The sequence below is a fragment of the Prunus dulcis genome, chromosome 4, assembly GCF_902201215.1.
Source record: "Prunus dulcis chromosome 4, ALMONDv2, whole genome shotgun sequence".
NCBI lineage: Eukaryota > Viridiplantae > Streptophyta > Magnoliopsida > Rosales > Rosaceae > Prunus > Prunus dulcis.
In genome coordinates, this window is record NC_047653.1 from 7,259,850 (window position 1) to 7,281,442 (window position 21,593).

General features: G+C 37.4%; 4 protein-coding genes across 6 annotated transcripts; 1 reads left to right on the forward strand and 3 right to left on the reverse strand.

Moving 5' to 3' along the window:
* Window positions 1-1,557: 1,557 nt before the first annotated feature.
* On the reverse strand, window positions 1,558-7,477 carry LOC117625021 (zinc finger CCCH domain-containing protein 37). Of its 2 annotated transcripts, none has more exons than XM_034356584.1 (12): window positions 7,087-7,477; window positions 6,082-6,320; window positions 4,222-4,281; window positions 4,046-4,123; window positions 3,888-3,950; window positions 3,586-3,795; window positions 3,407-3,444; window positions 3,270-3,316; window positions 3,060-3,190; window positions 2,770-2,823; window positions 2,270-2,416; window positions 1,558-2,018 (listed from the first exon to the last, which is right to left on the reverse strand). In XM_034356584.1, exons 1-12 carry the CDS (start codon window positions 7,355-7,357, stop codon window positions 1,857-1,859), a joined length of 1,500 nt encoding a protein of 499 aa, XP_034212475.1. In that variant the 5' UTR covers window positions 7,358-7,477; the 3' UTR covers window positions 1,558-1,856. The 2 variants fall into 2 exon arrangements, with proteins under 2 accessions (XP_034212475.1, XP_034212476.1); XM_034356585.1 differs by having other exon boundaries at window positions 3,060-3,178; window positions 7,087-7,475.
* A 4,371-nt stretch (window positions 7,478-11,848) lies between these two features.
* LOC117626580 lies at window positions 11,849-12,369 on the reverse strand. The gene has a single exon (XM_034358326.1). It carries the CDS (start codon window positions 12,263-12,265, stop codon window positions 12,029-12,031), a length of 237 nt encoding a protein of 78 aa, XP_034214217.1. The 5' UTR covers window positions 12,266-12,369; the 3' UTR covers window positions 11,849-12,028.
* Window positions 12,370-12,416: 47 nt separating this feature from the next.
* Window positions 12,417-15,391, reverse strand: LOC117626579 (uncharacterized membrane protein YuiD). Of its 2 annotated transcripts, XM_034358325.1 has the most exons (6): window positions 15,118-15,354; window positions 14,822-14,956; window positions 14,671-14,708; window positions 14,462-14,528; window positions 13,347-13,440; window positions 12,417-12,532 (listed from the first exon to the last, which is right to left on the reverse strand). In XM_034358325.1, the coding sequence occupies exons 1-6, from the start codon at window positions 15,304-15,306 to the stop codon at window positions 12,519-12,521; spliced, it is 537 nt and encodes a 178-aa protein (XP_034214216.1). In that variant the 5' UTR covers window positions 15,307-15,354; the 3' UTR covers window positions 12,417-12,518. The 2 variants fall into 2 exon arrangements, with proteins under 2 accessions (XP_034214216.1, XP_034214215.1); XM_034358324.1 differs by lacking the exon at window positions 12,417-12,532 and having other exon boundaries at window positions 12,831-13,440; window positions 15,118-15,391.
* Window positions 15,392-15,979: 588 nt separating this feature from the next.
* LOC117626663 (pentatricopeptide repeat-containing protein At1g79540-like) lies at window positions 15,980-20,835 on the forward strand. The gene is made up of 4 exons (XM_034358455.1): window positions 15,980-18,421; window positions 18,914-18,993; window positions 19,863-19,948; window positions 20,110-20,835. The coding sequence occupies exon 1, from the start codon at window positions 15,980-15,982 to the stop codon at window positions 18,335-18,337; it is 2,358 nt and encodes a 785-aa protein (XP_034214346.1). The 3' UTR covers window positions 18,338-18,421; window positions 18,914-18,993; window positions 19,863-19,948; window positions 20,110-20,835.
* The last annotated feature ends 758 nt before the right edge of the window (window positions 20,836-21,593 follow it).

The window sequence follows — 21,593 nt, forward strand, 5'->3', positions numbered from 1 at the left end:
TTTAGTTCAGTTTACACAATTGGCAAATTTAATCCCTGTGTTTTTAATTTGGTCAATTCAGTCCCCGTGTTTTACTCCGTTAGCCAATGTTGCTCACTATGTTAAATTACCTTTAAAAAAATTCATTAAAATTTAAAAATTAATATAAAAAAATAGTTTAGTTCAGTTTATAATATTAATACAAATAACAAAATAAAAAAAATTAATAAGAAATTCTGGAAAACCAACAAACTGTGTCCTCCTCTCATGCTGCTGCCGCCACCCAACCCAACACCACAACCATCAGTTGCTTGCCAATACTGATGTTGAATCTTTATTTCACTCATATTTTGTGGGGGTGGGTGGGATGGAAAAAGGAAGAGAGAAAGAGAGATGGAGGAGTTGTGGGGAGGGAAGGGAGGGCTCAGGCTAGGTTTCTTTATCCCTCCAAGGGTTTGTTGGTTCGTAAATTTGTGCCCCTCACCTGGGCTAGGGCCCGATTCTTTGATGGCTCCAAGAGATAACCCATCAAAGAAACCTCCAATTGTTGTACTCATGATATTGAAAGGTGAGGCACTTTATTGCAATGAATGTGGAGCAGAGCAAAAGAATCAGCGAAAAGAAACTGAAGAACTTGGTTGCTATGTTGGGATTCGACAATTGAAAAACAGAGAGAGAGAGAGAGAGAGAGAGAGAGAGAGAGAGAGAGAGAGAGAGAGAGAGAGAGTAGGGTGGTGGCTGGAACTCCTCATGGTGGTTGTGGTGGCATGAGAACATAGAGGCTGTCGAGTTTCCAGATTTTTTTTTAACATTTTATTATTTTAATTCATATTTGTTTGCTTTGTAAACAGAAAATAATAATTTTTAAAATTTTAAATGAATTTTTTAATGGCAATTAAACAAAATGGACAACATTGGCTAACAGAGTAAAACACAGGGACTAAATTGGTCAAATTAAAAACATAAGGGCTAAAGTTGCCAATTGACTAAAACACAAGGACCATTTTAACATTTAAGCCATTTTTCTTAATAAAAACACCTTTGTTTTGATATTCATAGAAACTTTTTTTTCTTTCTGTTCTCTACAACAAAAGGACACCAACAAACAACCCTTGAAAAACAAAAAGGACATTGACAACCATCGCACATTGGATGAGTTGAAAAAGAAAACATCACAGATTTGAAGGTACCTGTTTAGAGCTTTCATAAGAGCCAGCGTTTTTGTGGTCTGAAGTTGAGCCTAACGCTTTTCTTGCAAGTATCAATTCAACATGGAAGCCAAGGCAGATCGTTGGAGGGAAGATCGATCGGCAGTTGAGACAAGGGTGAAGATGCAGTAGTCTGCAGAGGGAGGAGAATGAGGAGGTTTTGCAAGCCTTGTTTAAGATTCATTCATTGATTATTACGTTACTGGAGGAGAGATCCTTAATTAACTCATGCTCCCGCAATTTCTTCATGACAAAACCGAGACTAGAGTGGTGGCTCAAAGGGGAATTGCAACTAATAAACATATTTGCAAATTTGCTGTAAACGCTTTCGATTGCATAAATATTTACTTCTTTTATTACTTGAGTCATATTTGCAAGTGGAAAGCTCGGGAACTTCCTGAACAAACTTCACCAGAGCGTAGAAACTTATCATTTAGTAACTCAGACAGTATTGCAAAGACAGGCTAAAATTACTGAAGACCAAAAAACACTTCGGTTATTCAATCGGTAAAGACTTGCACCGTACAAGCAAAACAGAACACAAAGAATAGCTAATTAGACAATTCATACAAGTACTGTGCCAACAATGGCTCGAGAAGCATGGTGTGAAACAAGGCATGGCAACAGAGATCAACAAAAGAACTCCCAAAGTTCTTCATGCTAGGGACCTCACTGCTGCTGTTCCTGTGTGAAATCGTTTGCTTCCCCTCCGGATGCTCCTTGTGATGCTGCCATGCCCATAACCTCGCCAGGAGGTGGGTGGTCAAATTTGCAGGTTGCACCATACTTGCATGTGCCAGTTTTCAGGTAATACACACAGATTGCAACACCCTGTAAAAAGTTCCAACCTTATTAATACTCCTACATGCCAGTTTTAAGGTAATAAATTACGCATGGATAGACTAAAGTTTTCAATGGAAAAGATAGGATATGGGTTAAATGCATCAGAAAATTCAATCACTTGTCAATGGAAAAAAGGATAGTTGTATCTTTTACCATTACTATTTTTTCAATCCCTATTGCGCCAACAGTATAATATCTACAAAGAATAACTCCATCATTCTATAGATAAGGATTCATACCTCTCTCCTAGGTAGTCCAGCAAGAGTTAGCTTAACATTTTGTTGTTGAACTGGTTTTGTTGTTGACAGGGCCACTGCTGACCTATCGATTGGGTGATGGTATTTGCATTGTTCGCCAAACCTACATTCCCCTGTCTTCATATAGTACTACAACACGAAAAAATCACAACACATAAACATGAGAGCTGTCGTCAAGGTTCCAATGATTCAGAAAAATGAGAAAGTATTCAAATAGAACCATTAATGGCCGACTCAATATTTTTAATATGATGAGAATCAAGGTTCCAATCATTCAGAAAAATGAGAAGGTATACTATTCTAGTAACAGTTCCTGGAAGAATTAATATTATGAGAATTAGAAGGTACTACATACTTTTTAAGATATTAACACTCAAATTCAATATTTTTCTCTTAGGATCTATCCATAGGCATCTCAAACACCATATGCATTTAAAATCACATTCATTTAAATAATGAAGAGGATGAAGAAGAATGCTTACATCGCATTCAATCTGTCCAAAGCGTTGAGGATACACAGTTTGGCCCCCTCCCACCTGCAACATGCAAAAAAAAATTACATGAGTCAAGTTTTAAGCAAACAATACCAAGATGAAGTTTTACAACCATGTGTCATGGCCCACCCAGTGAGTCGGCATGTGTTTTTGTGCGTGTGGGCTTGCATGTTTGAGAGAGAGAGAGAGAGAGAGAGAGAGAGAGAGAGTTGAATTAGCTAATAGTTCAACATGGTAGAAAAGAAAAAGAGTAAGACAAAAGATAGGATACTATTTACCGTTGGCTGAGCCAAAGTTTGATAAATGGAGGCAGCTGGATTAATAACTCCTATGTTCAGACCTGCTGCCGGAGGGGCTCCAATGGGATGGCTGATTGCACCAATTGGTGGATTGATTGCTGCACAAAAATCTAAGCAATGAAATTTGAAACACTATTTGATAAACGACACTGAACACTGCAATCTTGAACATCAGAATCTTAAATATACCATATCTATCAGGATGATTGTAGCGGCAAGTGGCCCCATACTTGCAACTGATTTAGAAAACAAAAGCCATTTTAGAATTCTTAGTCATCTTTTACTTTTATCACAGTATAAATCAACAAAACTATACATATGCTGACCTTCCAGTTTTCAGGTAGAATGGGCAATCGGGTTCACCCTGTTAGAAGCAAAAGATACATGATCAACAGAAATTTATGACATCAAAAAGCTGTTAAATCAAAAGAAGAAATAATTAACTAAAAATCTGGACGTAATGCAAACAGAATAATAAAATGCTTATGTGTTGCTTCATCCTTACCAGTCTTACAGGAAGCTCCTTGGAGTTATATAATAGTGCAGGGCTGAATGAAACAGGAAGCTTCACAGCAAATCCAGTTCCCTCCGGCTGAATAGTTGTCCCAGTTTCTCCAATTTTATTCTCTTGCTCAGCTGATGGTATCTGGATATCTTTTGGGTGATGGAATTTGCAGGTTGCACCAAACTTACATTGCCCCGTTTTCATGTAGAACTGTTTAAAAATTATGAAATGGAATATAAGCAAATCTACATCATAGATAGATAGATAATGCACACCAAAAAAGTAACGGAAATATATCTTACTGCACATGGGGGCTCAGAAGGCCTCTCAGGTAAGGCAAAAACATCAGCATTTTCTGAAGCAACCTGAAACCAGAGTAGAACATCATATCATAATAAAATAGGGAATAGGTCCAGATGACAGTTAACTCTTGGAAAATCTGCATATCATTTGCACTTACAGCAGCAGCCAGTTTTTCCTTCGGATGATTGAACTTGCACCTCATCCCAAATTTGCATCTTTGAGTCTTTATAAAGTACTGCAACATTAAAAAGGAAAAAGAATCCATGTCCAGTTAAAGTGTTTAAAAGTATCATTTCTGCAAAAAGAAAAAAAAAATATTGAATTGCTACTTACTGGACAATCTGGCTCTCCAGGTCTCTCAGGAAGGGATTCACTTGGAGCGACAAGTGGAACCTAATGAACCAATCATAAATTTCTGTTATGTTATAGCAATATACCTTTTGTATCTTTATCAATTAATAAGCAAATAGACAATAGCACACAAACAGCTGCAATCTGTGATCAACAAATTCAATTTCAAAAATTAATAGATTCCTGATGAAGATAATACAAAAGGCAGAAAAGAGCAAATACTCTGCAGAGCACCAGAATAACTTGCCACAATAATGGAATCAAGCAATCATAAATTTATAGCATTTTTCATACACAAAACTCATGTTATTGAGCAAGTAGGTAATTATCAGATGGGACCGCTATTACATGGAATTTAAGGCAAGAAACAGGTGTAAGCCAGGTTCAAATCATAAGCTAGATTAATATTTTCATCTTCTTTCAGTAACAGGCAAATGCATAGTAATCAGACGAAAGCCCTTTTTACATGATTCTAAGCAAAGTATAGGTACGTGTCTACAATACGTCAGACATAGTAACTGACTTGACTTCGAATACGTTATGTCACCATCATTATGGTCAACAACTAGAAAACTGCCCACACACCTTCCAAACAATTCTTAATACATTCCTACAGCCTTCACAGTCACCAATAACCAACTATCTTTCAAACATATCAAGGTACAAGTACTCTCCTTCATTTGTTCACGGCTACAAGCAACCTAATCTCTTGATCTTTATATTCAAGTCAGGTCCACAACAACATCAACATAGGAGCAAGGTCTCCTCCAAGAGGAATCTCAAAACTCAGTAAGCCAATGAGTTTTGCATAAAATCATGCACTTGGGTATTGAAGAAACTCTTTCAATAGTGATGGAGGTACTCCATGAGCAACCCTAGCATTGAAATAACACTTGCAAAAACATCTCAGACCACGGAAAAATATAGCCTGTGGTTCAAAAAGAAAAACACCCAACAACCAAGTCAAAAGCTCAAAACTACACTTAGCTATAGTTTATTTTCCAAGCGAAATTACCCTTAGCTACATTCTACTAGGTTTTCAAGATTCAAGAACTAGAACACTTCACTGAGAAATGATTCAGTGAACATTAATAAAATAATTCTTCCAAAAACTCTGCTAAAAAACATGCTTGCAACAAAATTTCACCTTTTCAAACTGTGAAAGTTTTGCCTGACAAACCTTCCTTCACGATATACACAATCTAACGAAATGTATTCAACATAGCTTCAAGATGGCATAGTTATCGCAATGCACAAACATGACAGACCAAGACTAAAGATACAACTCACAGGTGTATTGACAACGTAATTAGCCGACAATCTGTACCCTAATACCCCTCTTCCTATTCAGCTCATGAGAGAACTAATTAACAGTCGTTAGTCTGTCCAAATATAGATAACTCGGGTTAATGAGATGATAATAAGATTAAAAAGTAAGAAGTAAGAAAGAGAAAGTCAGAAATAATATGTTCCCCAACAACTGACTTCAGAACAAATCAGCCTCGCTGCAACAGAAGATTCAGCAGGTAGGCAGACTAAAGAATATATGAAACAGTAAAATTTAAAAGAAAAAGTTGTATTATAATGCAGACTACCGAGCTTTAAAAAACATAAGAAATAAGCAAAAAAGTCTTACTATAATATTGTATCTGCACATCCCAGGAACAATCATACAACATAGCAATGACAAATAGCTTATAGGATATGATCAATTCACTGATAAATTTAAACGACTTTATTTTATATCAGAATTTAAGAAGTTATTATACTAAATAATAATTTCGTATGTAAAATTACGATAAAATACCATTATAGGCAAGTAATATAACATTAAACAGTCACCTCTTTCCAATCTGGAATTCCACCCTCAGGAACCCAAATAGGATGGTCAAACTTGCAGAGCTCTCCAAATTTACAGGTTCTTGTGAGCATATAGTGGGCACAATCCTTCTCTCCTGGCCTCTGTGGATAAATAGGCAAATTGCTTGCACTCTCATATCTAGGGCGCTTGGCTAATGCAGAATACCAAGCTTCTTGCCCAATCGTATTATACGCACCCATAAAACTCTGATGGTAGAGTGCTAATGTACGTAGTAGAAACGTATATACAAGAAAACCAGAGGAAACATATAGGTTACCATATAAGTATAGCTTAAATAGTAATTTTGAGTAAGAACGTACATATATAAGAAAGACAAATATAAATTTTCTTGTGCTTCTATTTTTGTAAATATATGGACCTAAATGCCAATACAAAAACACTAAACTACTGGACATTAAGCAGTTTATTAGACATATAAAAAATACAGTACCCAGCTGAACCATATAGTAGATAAAGTTAATTAACTAAATCTGTCATGATATTATTAAAAAAAGTTTCAACTTTCCTTCTCTGAGGTGAAATCTGGGGTAAACTGACTTGATGAAAGTAAGCTTGAAATACTAATCAGTTTCTAACATTACTAATTAAAGCAAAAAAGCATATTCATACTTGCTGATAAGCAAATTAAAAGGCACACATAGAATCAGAAACACACTTGCATACAAGATTAACATAGAAATAAGCTTAAATTAGCAATGTATGCATGCATCAAAGGCAGCAAGTGCATTCGCACTCTTTGATCTCTATGATACTGCGATTAGAAACTTCCATTAAACGTCTGTATTAAAGCAATGAACTTTAATCATAATCATATTCAAGATTCTCACTTTCTTATCAAACAAACAACAAACAATTACATCAGAACAAAAATTCGAGTTAAAATGTGAAAAATTGGGGCCCATAAATTTTCCCAGTAACCAAACAGAAAGCGGAAGTAGAGTGACAGAGAGCGGAAAGTGAGGAACCTTCAGATGGGCGTTTGACGCCGGGAACACCGGGCTCGACATCGGGAGCTGGCCATGAAGACTGGGACATCAAATGCGACGTCGCCAGATACATAGAGCTACTTCGGCTATGGTGGTCGGTGGCGGAGGCGAAAGGGTCCGACCCGGAAAGGTACCGGAGGGTCGGGTCGGTTAGGGCACGTGAGGTGTAGACGCTGGAGAGGCCGGCAGTGGCGGCGGCAGCAGCAGCAGCTGATTGTGCGGCGCCGTAGCCGTAGAGATGGCTGGACATTGATTGTTATGAGATGTAAATCCCAAATTTATTTGCAGATGCAGCAGCTGCCCTAGAAACTGTGAAATTCAGATTCTCCACATGTCCCATTTCGATTTTTTTTTCACTGTTGGATTTTTGGGGGTGAGTGGACTGTTGTGGGTTATTTTATTTCAACCAGAACAATTTTACTTTTTGTATTTTTATTTGAACAATTTTTCACTTTGGAATTTTCTTTTAAATGGTAGAGAATTGAAATAGGTCTAAGTTGGTAATCGTCGATGAGAAACCAAGGAAAAAATTGAGCCATTGTGGTCGTTTGGAGGTGTCACTGCCACTTTTTGTGTGATGTTGTGGAGTGGGAGATGGTTGTAATGTACCATGTGTGATTGAAGTATATTGAAGTAATGTACCATTTGCCATGTGTGATTGTAAGTTTGTAACGAGCGGTGGAGCCATAAGTTTTTTGTAAACTGAGAGTGTTATTTAAAAGGCTAAAATCTCAACAACAACAAAAACATATCAAATACACTTATAATATTTAAACAATACTAATTAATTTATGAAAAAAAAACAAACATTCAAACAAATAAAACTGTAAAACCTCTTTGAGGTATTTAGTAGAACACATGATGGGCACCAACAGAAGAGCATATTTCGACCTCTCAAAGAGATTTTTTGGTAAGGAAAGGCGCAGATGCACCTCTTTGCATCTCTGTGGCTACGTCACTACTAACGAGCCACATTTCCTTTTTAAAGTGGTAATATGCATGGATACACTATTTTTAAAATTCCACATACGAAGCACATGCAATGCTTTGAAATGGAAAAATGGATTAAGTTAGTTTTATATGTGACAAATTATCGCAATATTTAATTGAGATGACACATTGCTTTAATTTTCATTTTAGAATGACATTAAATTTCCCCTAAATTTATTGAATAAGAGCGATAAGAAAATCAAGATTTGATGTCTATTTAATCATCGTAATGGAATCAAGTATAAACAATTTTGGTAAAGTGTACTTAATAGTCGGATGCTCAGATTACTCGAAGTTATTTACCTAGGGACGTCGATTGTTCTTAATTTATTGAGCTAGAGGGGAAAACATATAGGGAAGACTGTAAAGAGTTCAACAAAGAAAAGCAAGAAAACGTAAGCCCAACCTATACAAGGGCTTACGTTTTTCAAATGTATCGTACCATACTTGCATGGGATAAATGGGTGCTATAGGAGTACTCATTTAAACCTACCACTCCTACCATGAGGTCTAGGTTTTAAGTTAAACCCTAGAGCTTGGACTATTTTTTTTTGGGTCAAAATCGAGTTTCATTAAATAGAAAGTTAAAGCTAGATTACATCAAAATGAACACAAATAATTGAGTTCACACAAAATACAATACAAACAGACATAGAGCCCACTACAAATAAAGCAAACAAAATGCATAAAGCAGGCATAAAGGCATTACCCCCACATAACAGCAAAAGCCTACAAACACCACACGACATTAGGAAACCCTAACACCAATAACAAATATGTGCCACACAATCCAACAGCCACAAGTTGCACCACTATAGCAAGCCGATAACCACCAAAGAGAAATCAGTAACCAACAGAAAATGGTGGTGAGCAAGCCACCCAAGCTACACCTAATAGAAGTAGTGCTATCATAATCCAAGCAATAAGTGCTATTTGCACTTTAAGGGCATCCCAAACTCTATAAGTTCCACTGAGGACGGACAACGGAAGAAACATCTGTGGAGTCAAGGAGCCGATGATAGTGGTTAAACCAACCGATGTGACGTAGCCTTCAACAATGATGAGAGAAAATACATTGCAGAAACCTATAAAGAGCACCTGAAAAATAAAACCGAAGCCTGAATAAAGAGAAAAAAGAAAAGGAACCAGCTTTGCAAAAACAAAGCAGCAACCCAAAAATGGTGGAAGAGAAAGGAAAATTTAGGGGGGGGGTGGTGGAAGAGAGAGAAGAAGATAGGGAAAAAAGGGGTGAGTGAGAAACTCAGAAAAGAAAGAAAAAAGGAGAAGAGAGAAAAAGAAAACAAAGGGTGAGAGGAGGGGGACGAAGGAGAGAGGGGGAAAGGGAACCAGAGAAGAAAGAAGAGAGGGAAAAGAGGGAGACAAAGCAACTAGGGGCCGGGGGCCCGGGGGGTGGTGGGTGGGGGATGTTGTTGGGTGTTGGGAGGAGGAGATGGAGGGGGACCCCTGGCGGTGATAGAAGGGACTAGGGTTAGAGCTTGGACTATAAACAGAAGATCTTGAAGCTCAAAGATTCTTAGAGTTTCAAACTTAGGATTTCAAGTAGAGTTTTTCTATTTAAACCCCACACTTTTCTTTGTTCACCATACTACTTAAATCATTAAGTTCTTAAGTTTTATTATTGTGTAAAAAGACAAAAAAGTTCATCCAGCTTAATACTTAACCCTAGTACTACGCACCCCATCACTCTTCATATTAAGTTTAGAAAAACACAAATTCCTCTACACCCTATTGCTTGAGAAAGTGCTGGCGGATGTGGAGTGAGATTTTGTTTATGAAGACAACAAAACTAGACTTAATTTATCTCCATAGACAAGTAGCAGGGTTGGTAGAAGTCCACTTTAATTCCATCAGAATCTATGTATCTGATATAAACAAAATTTCAAGGCGGTGAGAATAAGTAACCAAGCATTTAGTTTGAGTTCATATATTCAGTTTTTCCTTTATCAAGTGCCAGGACTGTGAACAACAACAACCCAACTGTTTCTAGTGAAAGAAACCAAAAGAAAAGGACGTTAAATTGAACAGCTGGATCAAAACTACAAAAATTTGAGATTTCAGTGAACAACACAACAATACACGTATGAACAGCTGGATCAAAACTACAAAAATTTGCTTAACTTTTCAACCATACAAGCTCAAGAGTCAGCCAAATCAACAAAACCAAATTCACACAACCATAGTAATTTATTCATTCATAGTGAGGGGCAAGATAATGGGGTGTAGGAGCAAGATAGTTGATGAATTATTTATTTATTTTTTCTGTTGGATGTGTATTTAGAGGTAGTTTCTAAAGATAATGGGTTTTTTTTAGAAATTGTGAAAATTTAAATTAGAAATTAGAGTGAACTTAGAATATGAGATGGACAAAAAGAAGTGCAGAGTCTGAATAGAAAAACTCTTTCAAATATGAGATGGACAAAAAGAAGTGCAGGGTCTGAATAGAAAAACTCTTTCATCTCCAATGTTATCAAAACACTTCTAAAATGCCTCCAATGAAAATCACATTAAAATGCCACCATGATGATCTTAATTAGGTTAATTAAAAACTCGTTTGTGAGTTATTTTAGAATTTTAAAATTTAAGTAATTTAATTGATTTTGAAGAGAAATACATCCCGCGTTCTTTTTCGTAAAGTCACTTTTAAATCACTATACAGAAACATGCTTCTCCAAAAAATAACTTTAAAATTACTATGGCGAAGTAATTATTGGCACGAGCCTTTTCGTAGGGCTGGCAATGGGTCGTGTCGTGTCGGGTTCGTGTCGGGTCGGAATAATAAACGTGTCAAGAATGCTCAACCCGAACCCAACCCATTTAATAAACGTGTCGTGTCGGGTTCGGGTCATCTTTTATCGTGCGGGTTTCGAGTCGTGTAACGGGTTCATAAATAATAACATGCATGTTACAAAACCCACAACCGAAAAAATTTAAATTAAAAAAAACAGAGAGTAGAGAAAATATAAGGAAAAAAAAGAAAAAAAAAAAGATAGAGAGATGAGAGAAGAGAGAAGGAAAAGAAAGAAAGAAAAATAGAGAGAGAGAGAGAGAGAGAGAGAGAGAGAGAGAGAAGATTGAAGGAAAGAAAGAAAGAGAAAAGAAAGATGAGAGAAAACTAAAGAGAAAGAAAAGAAAGAAAAAAAAAAAAAGGAGAGAAGAGGAAAGGAAAAGAGAGAAGAAGAAAAAAAGGGAGAAAGAAGAAAGAACGAAAAAAAAGAAAAAAAAAAAGAAGAGGAGAAGAGAGACCGAAAAGAAAGGAAAACACAAAAGAAAAAGAAACATTATAAATATCAAAAGGTATACTATAAAATCATAAAATTGTTTGTAGCATGGTGGATAAGGGTTTGAGAGAAATGAAGATGGTAGGAGTTCGAAACCCCTTGTGTGTGTTTTGAAATCTCCATTTGTCTTTATTTTTTAGTGGGTTAGCGGGTTGTACACGGGTTGACACGACCCGTGACACGACCCGTTTAATAAACGGGTTAGATAGGTATTATAGCGGGTTAGCGGGTTGACCCGAAACCCACCCGTTTATTAAACGGGTCAGAACGGGTTGACCTGAAATTGACCTGTTTTTTTTATCGTGCGGGTTGAACCTGCTAATTTCTCGTGCGGGTTTCGAGTCGTGTATCGGGTCGTATCCGAAATTGCCACCCCTACCTTTTCGGTTAGAAATAGTGATTAAATCAAGGGTATTTTATTTTTTTTGTCGAAAGTGATTAAATCAAGGGTATACGTAACAAATAATATTTATTAAATTATCAAACGCTGGAAACTAATTACATAATATGGAGACACATAATTAACCAAAACTCCAGCACCATACATGCTGATCAAAACACACTTAATTCACCCTAGGCTATATAATTAGCACACATACACACAAGCTGCCTATTTAAGCTATTAATTGTAATTAGCCACTGCCGGTGACACCAAGGTCTTGCTTATTTGGGTCTTTCCCGGCTCCAAAGACAGGGCCACCTTTGCCAGCAGCATCCTCGACCTTGTCTTGGAGCTTGTCAATCTGAACGCCACCTTGGTCCTGTTGGGATTTCAGCTCTGTCTTGCTTTTGTTCTCTCCTCCCGGAATTGACTTGTACGTTGTTGCTGTCTGTGACCCCGGCGGCTGAGCTCCTTGTGCTCCTGACATTTTCAACTTTGATGATCAAATTTTACTTTTAACTTTTCAGCTCTGATGATTTGCAACTTGCAAGCAGGGATATGATCAAATTTCATTACACATATATATAGCCTTTGTTTGAGATTCTTGTGGTTGGTCAAGTCTACTGTTTGTTTCAGCTGATGAAGCCTCAATTGATTGTTTCAATGACACCTGTACTCACCGGTGAGGCTACGTGGCATCCATACATAGCCAACAGTTAGCCTACGGCTCCATACGTGTCTCATGCAGCCACGCCTTTAACAAGATAAGATGAAGAGTCATAATCTAAAACATCAAACATGTTATGGATATACTGTTACATAGCAGAACACGATGAAGAGAGTGCGATGGAGTGTTATATCAACGTTTATTTAGATTATAACACGTGAATTAATAACACTACGTGAGAGTGTCTCTCAGAATAAAAAGTTTCTCAGTAACATATAAGTTCAATATATTTTCAAGTATACTCTGAGATGAGACTGCAATTTATAAAGAAGAAAAAAGAATGCATGTATCAACTCAACTCAACTGAATTGATACTTCCTGTTCCTTATTCTTAAGTGTGCTTGTTTTGTGCTTTGGTGCATCTTGCCACTTCCATTTTCTATCCATAAGTCAAGTTCTATAAGGAGATCTCATCTCTTAAGCCATAACTATTTCAAGCCTAAGAGCCTAGTAGCCTACCTCAACAACATTAATTATAGGATACAAAATTTGAGCCACAAGTATGAGAGCATTTGATATCACATTATGGTGTACATAGCCAAGCCTACTAAGAAACCCAACAAAGCACCGGCTGTGACTTCAACTTCAGTGTGGCCAATCGATTCTTTCAACAGAGTTGAACGATTGCCAGCCCTTTCAAAACCTTGCTCAGCATCAGTTCCCAAGCCAGAAGACATCTGTGTCTCAGTAGTTTGCCTAATTTTGTTATCTGAGAGAGACACTAAAGGGCCGTTTGTTGGTTTTGATGAGAAAGAATTTGCTTCCTCAGACAACAGAGACCCAAAGCTATCCGACTTCAACGACGAAGACGACGATGTTTTAGGTTTAGGGTTAATTCTACCTCTGTCCTTGGTGGGAACTGAGCTCATCCTTGCACTTTCAGGCAGTGTCTTGTTCAGTACTTTTGCATGGTTGCCAACTTCTCTTCTCACCCCCTGAAAAAGTAAATATTTGCCTTCAGATTTTGGCCACATAAGCAAATACAAATTTGAACACATTGTCTTCAGTCATTTACAATGTAAGAAAAGAGTAATACCATTAATTTTTTTTGATAGGAAACATGCAGATATATATTGAAAGGTATAAAAAGGAAGTACAAAGAATGTGGACCAGCAGCCCTCAAAAACTTGGAAACTGAACAAAACCTCAAAGAAAATCCCCAAACTCGAAGCACGAGAAAACAAGCCACCAGAAACAAGGGAAACGCGTATTATTAACTGTTATTGATTAGTAATCACTAAAGCTCTCCTTCCTGTAATGACTAAGATGGAATTTAGAAATTTCTTTAAGACTTTAAAGTTGAATGTATAAAATCTATCACTAGTATGATCTCACATTGATCTTTCCAAAACAATGATTTGTATGACATAGCAAGCATTACTATCCGATACAGGGTAAATCTCCACCAGAATGCTTTTCAATGCAGCAGTGTGGTAGATTTTTGCAATATATCAAACATAAATCCTCTCAAGAGCACCAAAGGGCTATGAAGACAATAAACTTGAAGAACCACATCTAGCTTAGACTATATATATTTTGGTATGAAGTTCACATTATAGCGACTGGCACCAGAATTGTAGCACTGTCAGCCTAAATTTATATCTCCACATCTTTTTGGCAGTATAAATTTAGTCAGCGGAGGAAAAGTTTAAAATGATCAAATATCAACCAAAACAAAAATCCTGTATCACGTTCTGTAACCTTTATATTACTCCTGTAGAAGCCATCAAGGTCAAGGAGTACAGAGTTGCACCTCATTCTTCTTTAATAAGACCTTATGAAACAAAAGGTTGGAGTTCAACTATTGGTACTCTTGAACCAAAAATCATGACAAGAAAGCAATCCCAATGTAAGTTTTCATTATTCAAAATATAAAAACTGAAGAAATTCATAGGATCAAGGGACAGATGTGAAAAGACATAATTAGAGGTTTGAAACTGTAAAGAACATTTATACCTGGGCGTCATACATCACAAGACCTGCATAAACAACAGTAAGGCCAAATATTGAATCCGAAAGGCCCCTGGAACGAAACAATACAGTTATATGTAAGAGACCAGTCAAAGTTAGTCAATTTTAAATTTAACTTAATTTCCAGATATTCAGCTATACATGAACAGAGGTGTTTGTATGAATGCAGGAGGAAGAAAACGAGTGGTGCATACCTTTCAAGGCCAAGGGTTGTTGCAGTAGCCACCACTGCCTATCCATGGAGAAAATGGTAATAAAAGCAATTTCAGGGTCAGCTAATTAGTATTCAACATCACTGAGTATGATGAATTAACTTAAATCATATATTCTGACTGATAATCTTACAGAGGAATGGGTAGAAGGGAAGCCCCCGGCCTGAACGATTGCCTTGAAATCAAAGTCTTTCCCATACAAAATTACAGAAGTGACAGGCTTGGTGAGCTGCCCAATTGCCGCAGAAACGCCAGCAGCAATCAGCACCTTTCCGAAATAAACAAAACAGAACAAACAGATGACCAAAATTTCATCTCAGCAACCAACTATAGCATCAAAACCATCCAAAACAATGAAGCAATTCAGAAAATTTGAAGCAGGAAATGAAAACGCAAGAAACTTTAGAGATACCCGGAATTGGTTTTGACCTTGTTATGGGCAAGTTGAGTGATTTCCTCGAGCAACTGAGCTCTGAGGCAAGTGGGTGAGGAGGCCTTTGGCTTTCTGAGGCAGATAGGTCCTTTAAAAACAAGGTTGTGGTGCTTTCCGGAGTAAGAGAAAGCCCAAGAATTGTGAAGCGCAGTGGAACTGGAAATGCTCCAAAACTGGAGCAACATGGTCTTTCACTCTCAACACACACCAGTCTCTGACTTTCCTCTCTCTGTTTTTCTCCTGTCCATGTGGATAGCTTAATTCCTCATTGGTAGTGTGGCCCATGTCCAGGGAGCCAAAAAGGGACATCAATACGCCGCCGTTTAATAGTTTTACAGAGGTTCCAAGCCTTTTTAACTTTTGGAACACAGGCATGGTAAAACTTAAAACCCTACACATCCCAATACCCCAAGCGGAGAGGATCTATTTAGAGCACGCCATCTCCCTCAATTTAACCAAAAAAGGAAGCAAAATTTCATACCCAAAACCCAACTGGCAGAACCTGGACCTGGTTAATGGAATCGCCGCACAAACCAGCATCACAAATGACCCTTCCTTGGAATTCATATCTTTAGAGGCCATAGCCAGTTCAATCCCAGCAAACACAAACGCACCCCAATAATCCCAATTGGGAACTGATCCAAATACTCTCAAAATTATTCTCAAACACCAAAGCAAGACCCATCTTCCTAATCCCGGAAAATACAGCAAGCCAATGTATTGATGGATTTTCATTTGTAGTACGTGTTTGTGTTTGATGGGGTTTCACTAGATTTCGGAGCGAGCTTTTTCCCAACATTGCAAAGCGTAGCCATAAGCAAATAGCGTGAAAAATGCATCCATTGAAACAATGACAGAATGAATCTCCTACCTCCTATGCTTCGACCCATCTCCTACTTCACTCCCAAACCCCCATGGCGTCGCTGTTTCAACACCTGTTCAGAGGCGACTGTTACTGCCAATGAGGTCCTTACCATCCTTGAAACAGTCAACCATATGGAGAGTGCCTTGGAACCCGTAGTCCCCAAACTCTCCAGTGAGATAGTGAGCTATGTGATCCGAGAACAGACAAACCCACGATTGGTTTTCCGGTTCTTCATCTGGGCAACCAAAAGGATGAGGCTTTGCAGCCGAATGTCTCAGAGTTCGGTCATTGACATGCTTGTCAGGGACGATGCCTTTGAACTCTATTGGAGAACACTTGAACAACTGAGAGACTGCGGGCTTCCAATTGGTTCTGCTGCCTTTGCTGTGCTGATCAATGGTTATGCCAAATTGGACATGGCTGAAAAGGCTGTGGAGACATTTGGCCGGATGAAAGATTTCAATTGTAAGCCTAATGCCTTTGCTTACAATGCGATACTTTATGTTATGGTGCGAAAAGAACTGTTTTTGCTAGCTTTAGCTGTATATAACCAGATGTTGAAGTCAAATCATAGTCCCAGTAGAAATACTTATGACATTTTGATTAATGGGTTCTGCAAAACGAGGCAAACTCAGGACGCGCTTCAAATGTTTGATGAAATGACCCAGAGAGGTATTGCTCCCAATACGATAACTTATACTATTGTTGTTTCTGGCTTGTGCCAGGCAAAGAGGACCCATGAAGCGTATACATTGGTTGAAATGATGAAGGCAAGTGGGTGTCCTCCTGATTTGATTACTTACAATGCTTTACTTGATGGGTATTATAAATCAGGCAGCATTGGTGAAGCTTATGCGCTCTTGAGATCATTTGAGAGGGATGGTTATGTTCTCGGACTCAATGGATATACTTGCTTGATTCATGGTTTATTTATAGCTGGGAGATTTGATGAAGCTCATGGGTGGTATAGCAAAATGATCAAGAAGGGCATCAAACCTGACATTGTCTTGTGTACGATAATAATTCGGGGGTTATCAGATGCTGGCAGGGTTAAGGATGCTTTGAATTTCTTGAACGAGATGAATGAGAGAGGTTTGGTTCCCGATGCCTACTGTTATAATGCTGTCATTAAAGGGTTCTGTGATTTGGGTCTTTTGGATGAAGCTCGGTCTCTTCATCTTGATATTTCAAAGCTAGATTGCTTCCCTAATGCCTGCACTTACACCATTCTCATATGTGGTATGTGCAAGAACGGGCTGGTAGGGGAGGCGCAACAAATATTCAATGAGATGGAGAAGCTTGGATGTGTCCCTTCTGTTGTGACCTTCAATGCTCTTATTGATGGACTTTGTAAGGCTTCTAAGCTTGAGGAAGCGCACTTATTATTTTACAAGATGGAGATAGGAAGAAATCCTTCATTATTTCTTCGTCTTTCTCAAGGTAGTAATCGGATTACTGACAGTGCCAGTCTTCAAACGAAGGTAGAGCAATTGTGTGAGTTAGGATTGATTCTTAAGGCCTACAAACTTCTGACGCAGCTAGCTGATAGTGGGGTCACACCTGACATCATCACTTACAACATTCTAATCAATGGGTTTTGCAAGGCTGGTAACATAAATGGTGCTTTTAAGCTCTTCAAGAATATGCAATTGAAAGGGCTCTCACCAGATTCTATTACATATGGGACACTTATAGATGGACTGCAAAGGGTTGATAGAGAAGAGGATGCCTTTGTGGTCTTTGATCAAATGGTGAAGAATGGATGCATGCCTAGCTCTGCAGTTTATAAATCACTGATGACTTGGTCTTGCAGGAGAAAGAAGATTTCTTTAGCTTTTAGTCTTTGGTTGAAGTATCTAAGCAACCTTCCTCTGAGAGAAGAGGAAAAAATCAAAGCAATAGAAGAAGACTTTAAGGAAGGGAAAACTGAGAAGGCAATCAGAGGTTTAGTGGAAATGGATGTAAACTTCAAAGACTTTGATTTAGTACCATGCACCATTTTGCTAATTGGTTTGTGTCAGGTGAGAAGAGTACATGAAGCTTTGAGAATATTTTCTGTTCTTGACGAGTACAAAGTCATTGTCACTCCACCAAGTTGTGTACATTTGATCAATGGTCTCTGCAAAGAAGGGAACTTGGACCTGGCGATAGGTGTCTTCCGATATACTCTGGAGAAGGGTTTCATGTTGATGCCTGAAATATGCAACCAGCTGCTCAAGTGTCTTCTTCGTTCCCAAGACAAAAAGGATCACGCCCTTGATCTCATTAGTAGGATGAGATCTTTTGGATATGATCTTGATTTTTATCTGCACCAAACTACAAAATTTCTTCTAGAATGCCACATGAACTAAAGGGAAATGGAAAACGTGTCTCTTGGAAAACGTGTCCTGAACCTGCAATTACTACTACTTGGGGTTTTGATTCTTGCTAGCAAGGTAACTTCTCTCTTCCTGCTTCTCACTTCATTTGATATGATGGTTAATTTTTATTTTATGATTTTAATTTGTGTATTCTTTTGTCTGTTTTTTGTTCTACATGTTGTGTTTTGTTTCTTTGTTATGATTAGTGTTGTTTTGGAGGATTGAAATTTGGTATTTGTTCTGTATATGCAAGAAAAACATTAGAACTGAAAAAAAAAAGCTTGGGGTGTTGTTTCATTGTAGCTCGTATTTGTGGAGAAAAGGGTAAACTACAAATCTACAAACAAATAAATTACAAGCATTTATCATGTTTTTTTATATATATTTTCTTCCTTATGTGGCACATTGATCATCGCTTGCGAGCCTGGCACATTCGATTGATGTGTATACTCATTAGTAGTTAAGCTTCCACCAAGCACGTTATTCATGAAAAAAAGGCTTATTCAGTTTTTATTTTTTTCCTTCCTGCTATCTCATAGTCTAATGTGTGTGATTATGTATTTGCAGATATGTCTGTGTTTGGGGAGGACTGCATGTTTCACCTGTTTAACCCAAATTGTGACAAGCCTGTGGCCTTGGTGAGAAAGGTATCTTCTTTCATAAATCAGGCCGAGAAGGCATGTGTTGAGAGTGTTTGGAATTTCAAATGAAATCTTAATAAGATGCAGTTATTTGGTTATATGATAGATGGGTCTGTAATATCTATGATTTCTCCATCCTGGTCTACTATTGATTTTTCTACCCTTTGCACAACAATGATATTTATTTATTTATTTGTTAAATATCGTTTTTTTTCCTTCTTGTTAACAAGGAATTCAACTGAAGTGTGATAGGTTTTGCTTTGCTTTAATTATGTTGTTTTCTTATAAGTTTCTCCCCTGATATAAATTATAATAAGCTTCAGACACTTGGCTTTGGGATGATTAAATATGATTGATAGTTTTCTTTTTACGCAGCCCAAAAAAGCCAAGTCAATTTTTCACTTGTATTGGACCATTCTAAGGTTTCTCAGGAACTTGTATTATTTTTTTGTTGGGATAAAAAAAACTGAGCAAGTATATGTGCTGCCATCAATAAGATTACTGCCAGGTATTCAGTTTTTCAGATCTAGACTTGAAGATAAGCCTGATAAATTGACTTCTTCTCAATGGTTCACTAAGATTGATGTCTCCCTTGACTTGGTATATCTGGTTATAACCTAGGGAGTTTATTTAATGCACGTCTGTATTGTCTGAAACCCATACCCTCCCAGCAAGTAAATCCCTCTTATTCCAGTTTATGCAATCATGGATTTTGCAAACCATTGCTTTCTTTATTTCGTTAAGTTTAAATTATGGATATGCATTATGCGTGGTTAAGTGGACAGATTGATGTTTTTAATTAAATATTTTATGTTCATTTCTTTCCATGGACATATTCTTGTACTAATTTTCTTTAATTGTCTTGCGTATCTCAGGTTGGCTCCTTGCTGACATGCTTCTCTTTCAAGTCACTCTTGTCACAGCCAAGTTCTTATTTGGGGTTCTTGCCCAGGTAGGAAAGGTAAATTATAAGCTGCAACTTCCAAGTGGTTCAAAATTACATCCAGTTTTCCAATCTGTAATGCCTTACAAGGCATCTTTTCTCCTTACAATGTTTTGCCTACTACCAATACTGATGGGATCATACAAGAGCAGCCTGTTGATATATTGGATATATGAAAGGTGAAGAAGAGCAATGGAGGAATTACTGAGGTCGGTCTTTAATGGAAGTTAATGCTGCTAAGGAAGATGCCACATGGGAGGAGTTTCTGGACTTTCCAGTCAGATTTCAAGCTTTTGATTCTATAGGAGCAGTAGGAATTTTTGCAGGAGGATAGATTAGCAAACAAGAGCCATTCCAGCAATCCTAGCTAGTTATCATGGATACCCAAGTCAGCAAGAAGTTTGGCAGGAAATCTGTTAACAGTTAGCTTTTGTAGTTAGGAGGGTGTCCGTTTTAGCAGAAGGAAGCCTAGCATGCAAACCAAGCTATAAGAGCTGGTAATTTTGCACTTTCTGGCATGCTTTGTGTGGTCAAGACTCAATATTGCTTTCTCTTAGCAATATTCTTTATGCCAGTCTCTGTTGTGGAGTCTTGGTAATAGGTTATAGCATATCATCTGACATATTACACAAATTTCTCTTTATGTGATTAAAAGGTTGAGCAGTGGGTTACTCATTTTATAGAGGCTGTAACGACCGCGAAAAATCGTGCATCTTGGATCTTCTGTTTCTATTGTGGGTTCCATTTTTCTCAAAGGCTTCTGAGATATGGTGTAATAATTAGTATAGCTGAAGCATATGCTTATGATAATTACTTGAGCAATATCTATGTACGTGATAAATGTAACAAGGACAAACTATCTCATAGTGTTCTGAGCAAACAATGTTCAACGGATACTTACTGCTTACCGAGGAAATCAATTTAATTGCTGGCATTGATTTGGGAGATGGATCATCATCTGAGCTTATGTTTTTTTTCTTGATTCAAGTATGGTTGAAACGCTCCGGTTGAAAATCAAATCCTTTGCTATAAGCAAAATAAGAAAAAAGAAAAAGGAAATTCTTTGCATGTTCGGTCCTTGATTAACTTTAATTTGAATCATTTGAAAATTTATACAAGTTCTCAAAACAGAAGAAAATAAAAATCCCACACCATTATCTAAAAGTAGTAACTTGTAATTCAAGTGGTTGTGATAAGAGCATTTACCATTCGAAATATCCGCTCATCTAATATTGCTTGATAAAAAGAAAAAAATTTAAAATATAATTATTCATCCCTTTTAATAAAAATTTATTACATCCCAAAAGTTGAAGTTTTTTTTAATAGAACCCAAAAGCTTGAGTTCAAGTGGCAAAGGAAGTAGGTTTTAGGATCAAGTCTAGATGTACTTACAAAAAAAATAACCTTTTAGCCAATGTGTGTGTGAGAAATTCTTCCCCTTTCATGTAATTTAGAAACTATCGCGTGTATTAAATATAAATATATATATGTATATATATTTTTTCTGGACCCTATTATAAAGTTTTTTATTTTATGCGACCGTGCAATAATAAAATAAATTTTGTTGAGAACCAAAATAAAAAAAGAAAAGAACAGAAGGTTAACGAGAGGCCTTTTGAACCGACCCGGTTTGTGTGGGCGGGGTTTACTGGTGGGGAAGTTG

Bases quoted from the DNA above. Each gene is read 5' to 3' on its own strand.
- LOC117626580 (XM_034358326.1), bottom strand. From the start codon at position 12,265: ATGTCAGGAGCACAAGGAGCTCAGCCGCCGGGGTCACAGACAGCAACA.
- LOC117625021 (XM_034356584.1), bottom strand. From the start codon at position 7,357: ATGTCCAGCCATCTCTACGGCTACGGCGCCGCACAATCAGCTGCTGCT. The intron at 4,282-6,081 runs GTGACTGTTTAA...TTGGTTCATTAG, and splicing joins GAATTCCAGATTGGAAAGAG to GTTCCACTTGTCGCTCCAAG. The intron at 2,019-2,269 runs GTATGAATCCTT...AACTTTTTACAG, and splicing joins CTGGACTACCTAGGAGAGAG to GGTGTTGCAATCTGTGTGTA.
- LOC117626663 (XM_034358455.1), top strand. From the start codon at position 15,980: ATGAATCTCCTACCTCCTATGCTTCGACCCATCTCCTACTTCACTCCC.
- LOC117626579 (XM_034358324.1), bottom strand. From the start codon at position 15,306: ATGTTGCTCCAGTTTTGGAGCATTTCCAGTTCCACTGCGCTTCACAAT. The intron at 14,709-14,821 runs GTAAGATTATCA...CTCCATGGATAG, and splicing joins TCCCTTCTACCCATTCCTCT to GCAGTGGTGGCTACTGCAAC. The intron at 14,529-14,670 runs GTATGCACCACT...GTTTCGTTCCAG, and splicing joins ACAACCCTTGGCCTTGAAAG to GGGCCTTTCGGATTCAATAT.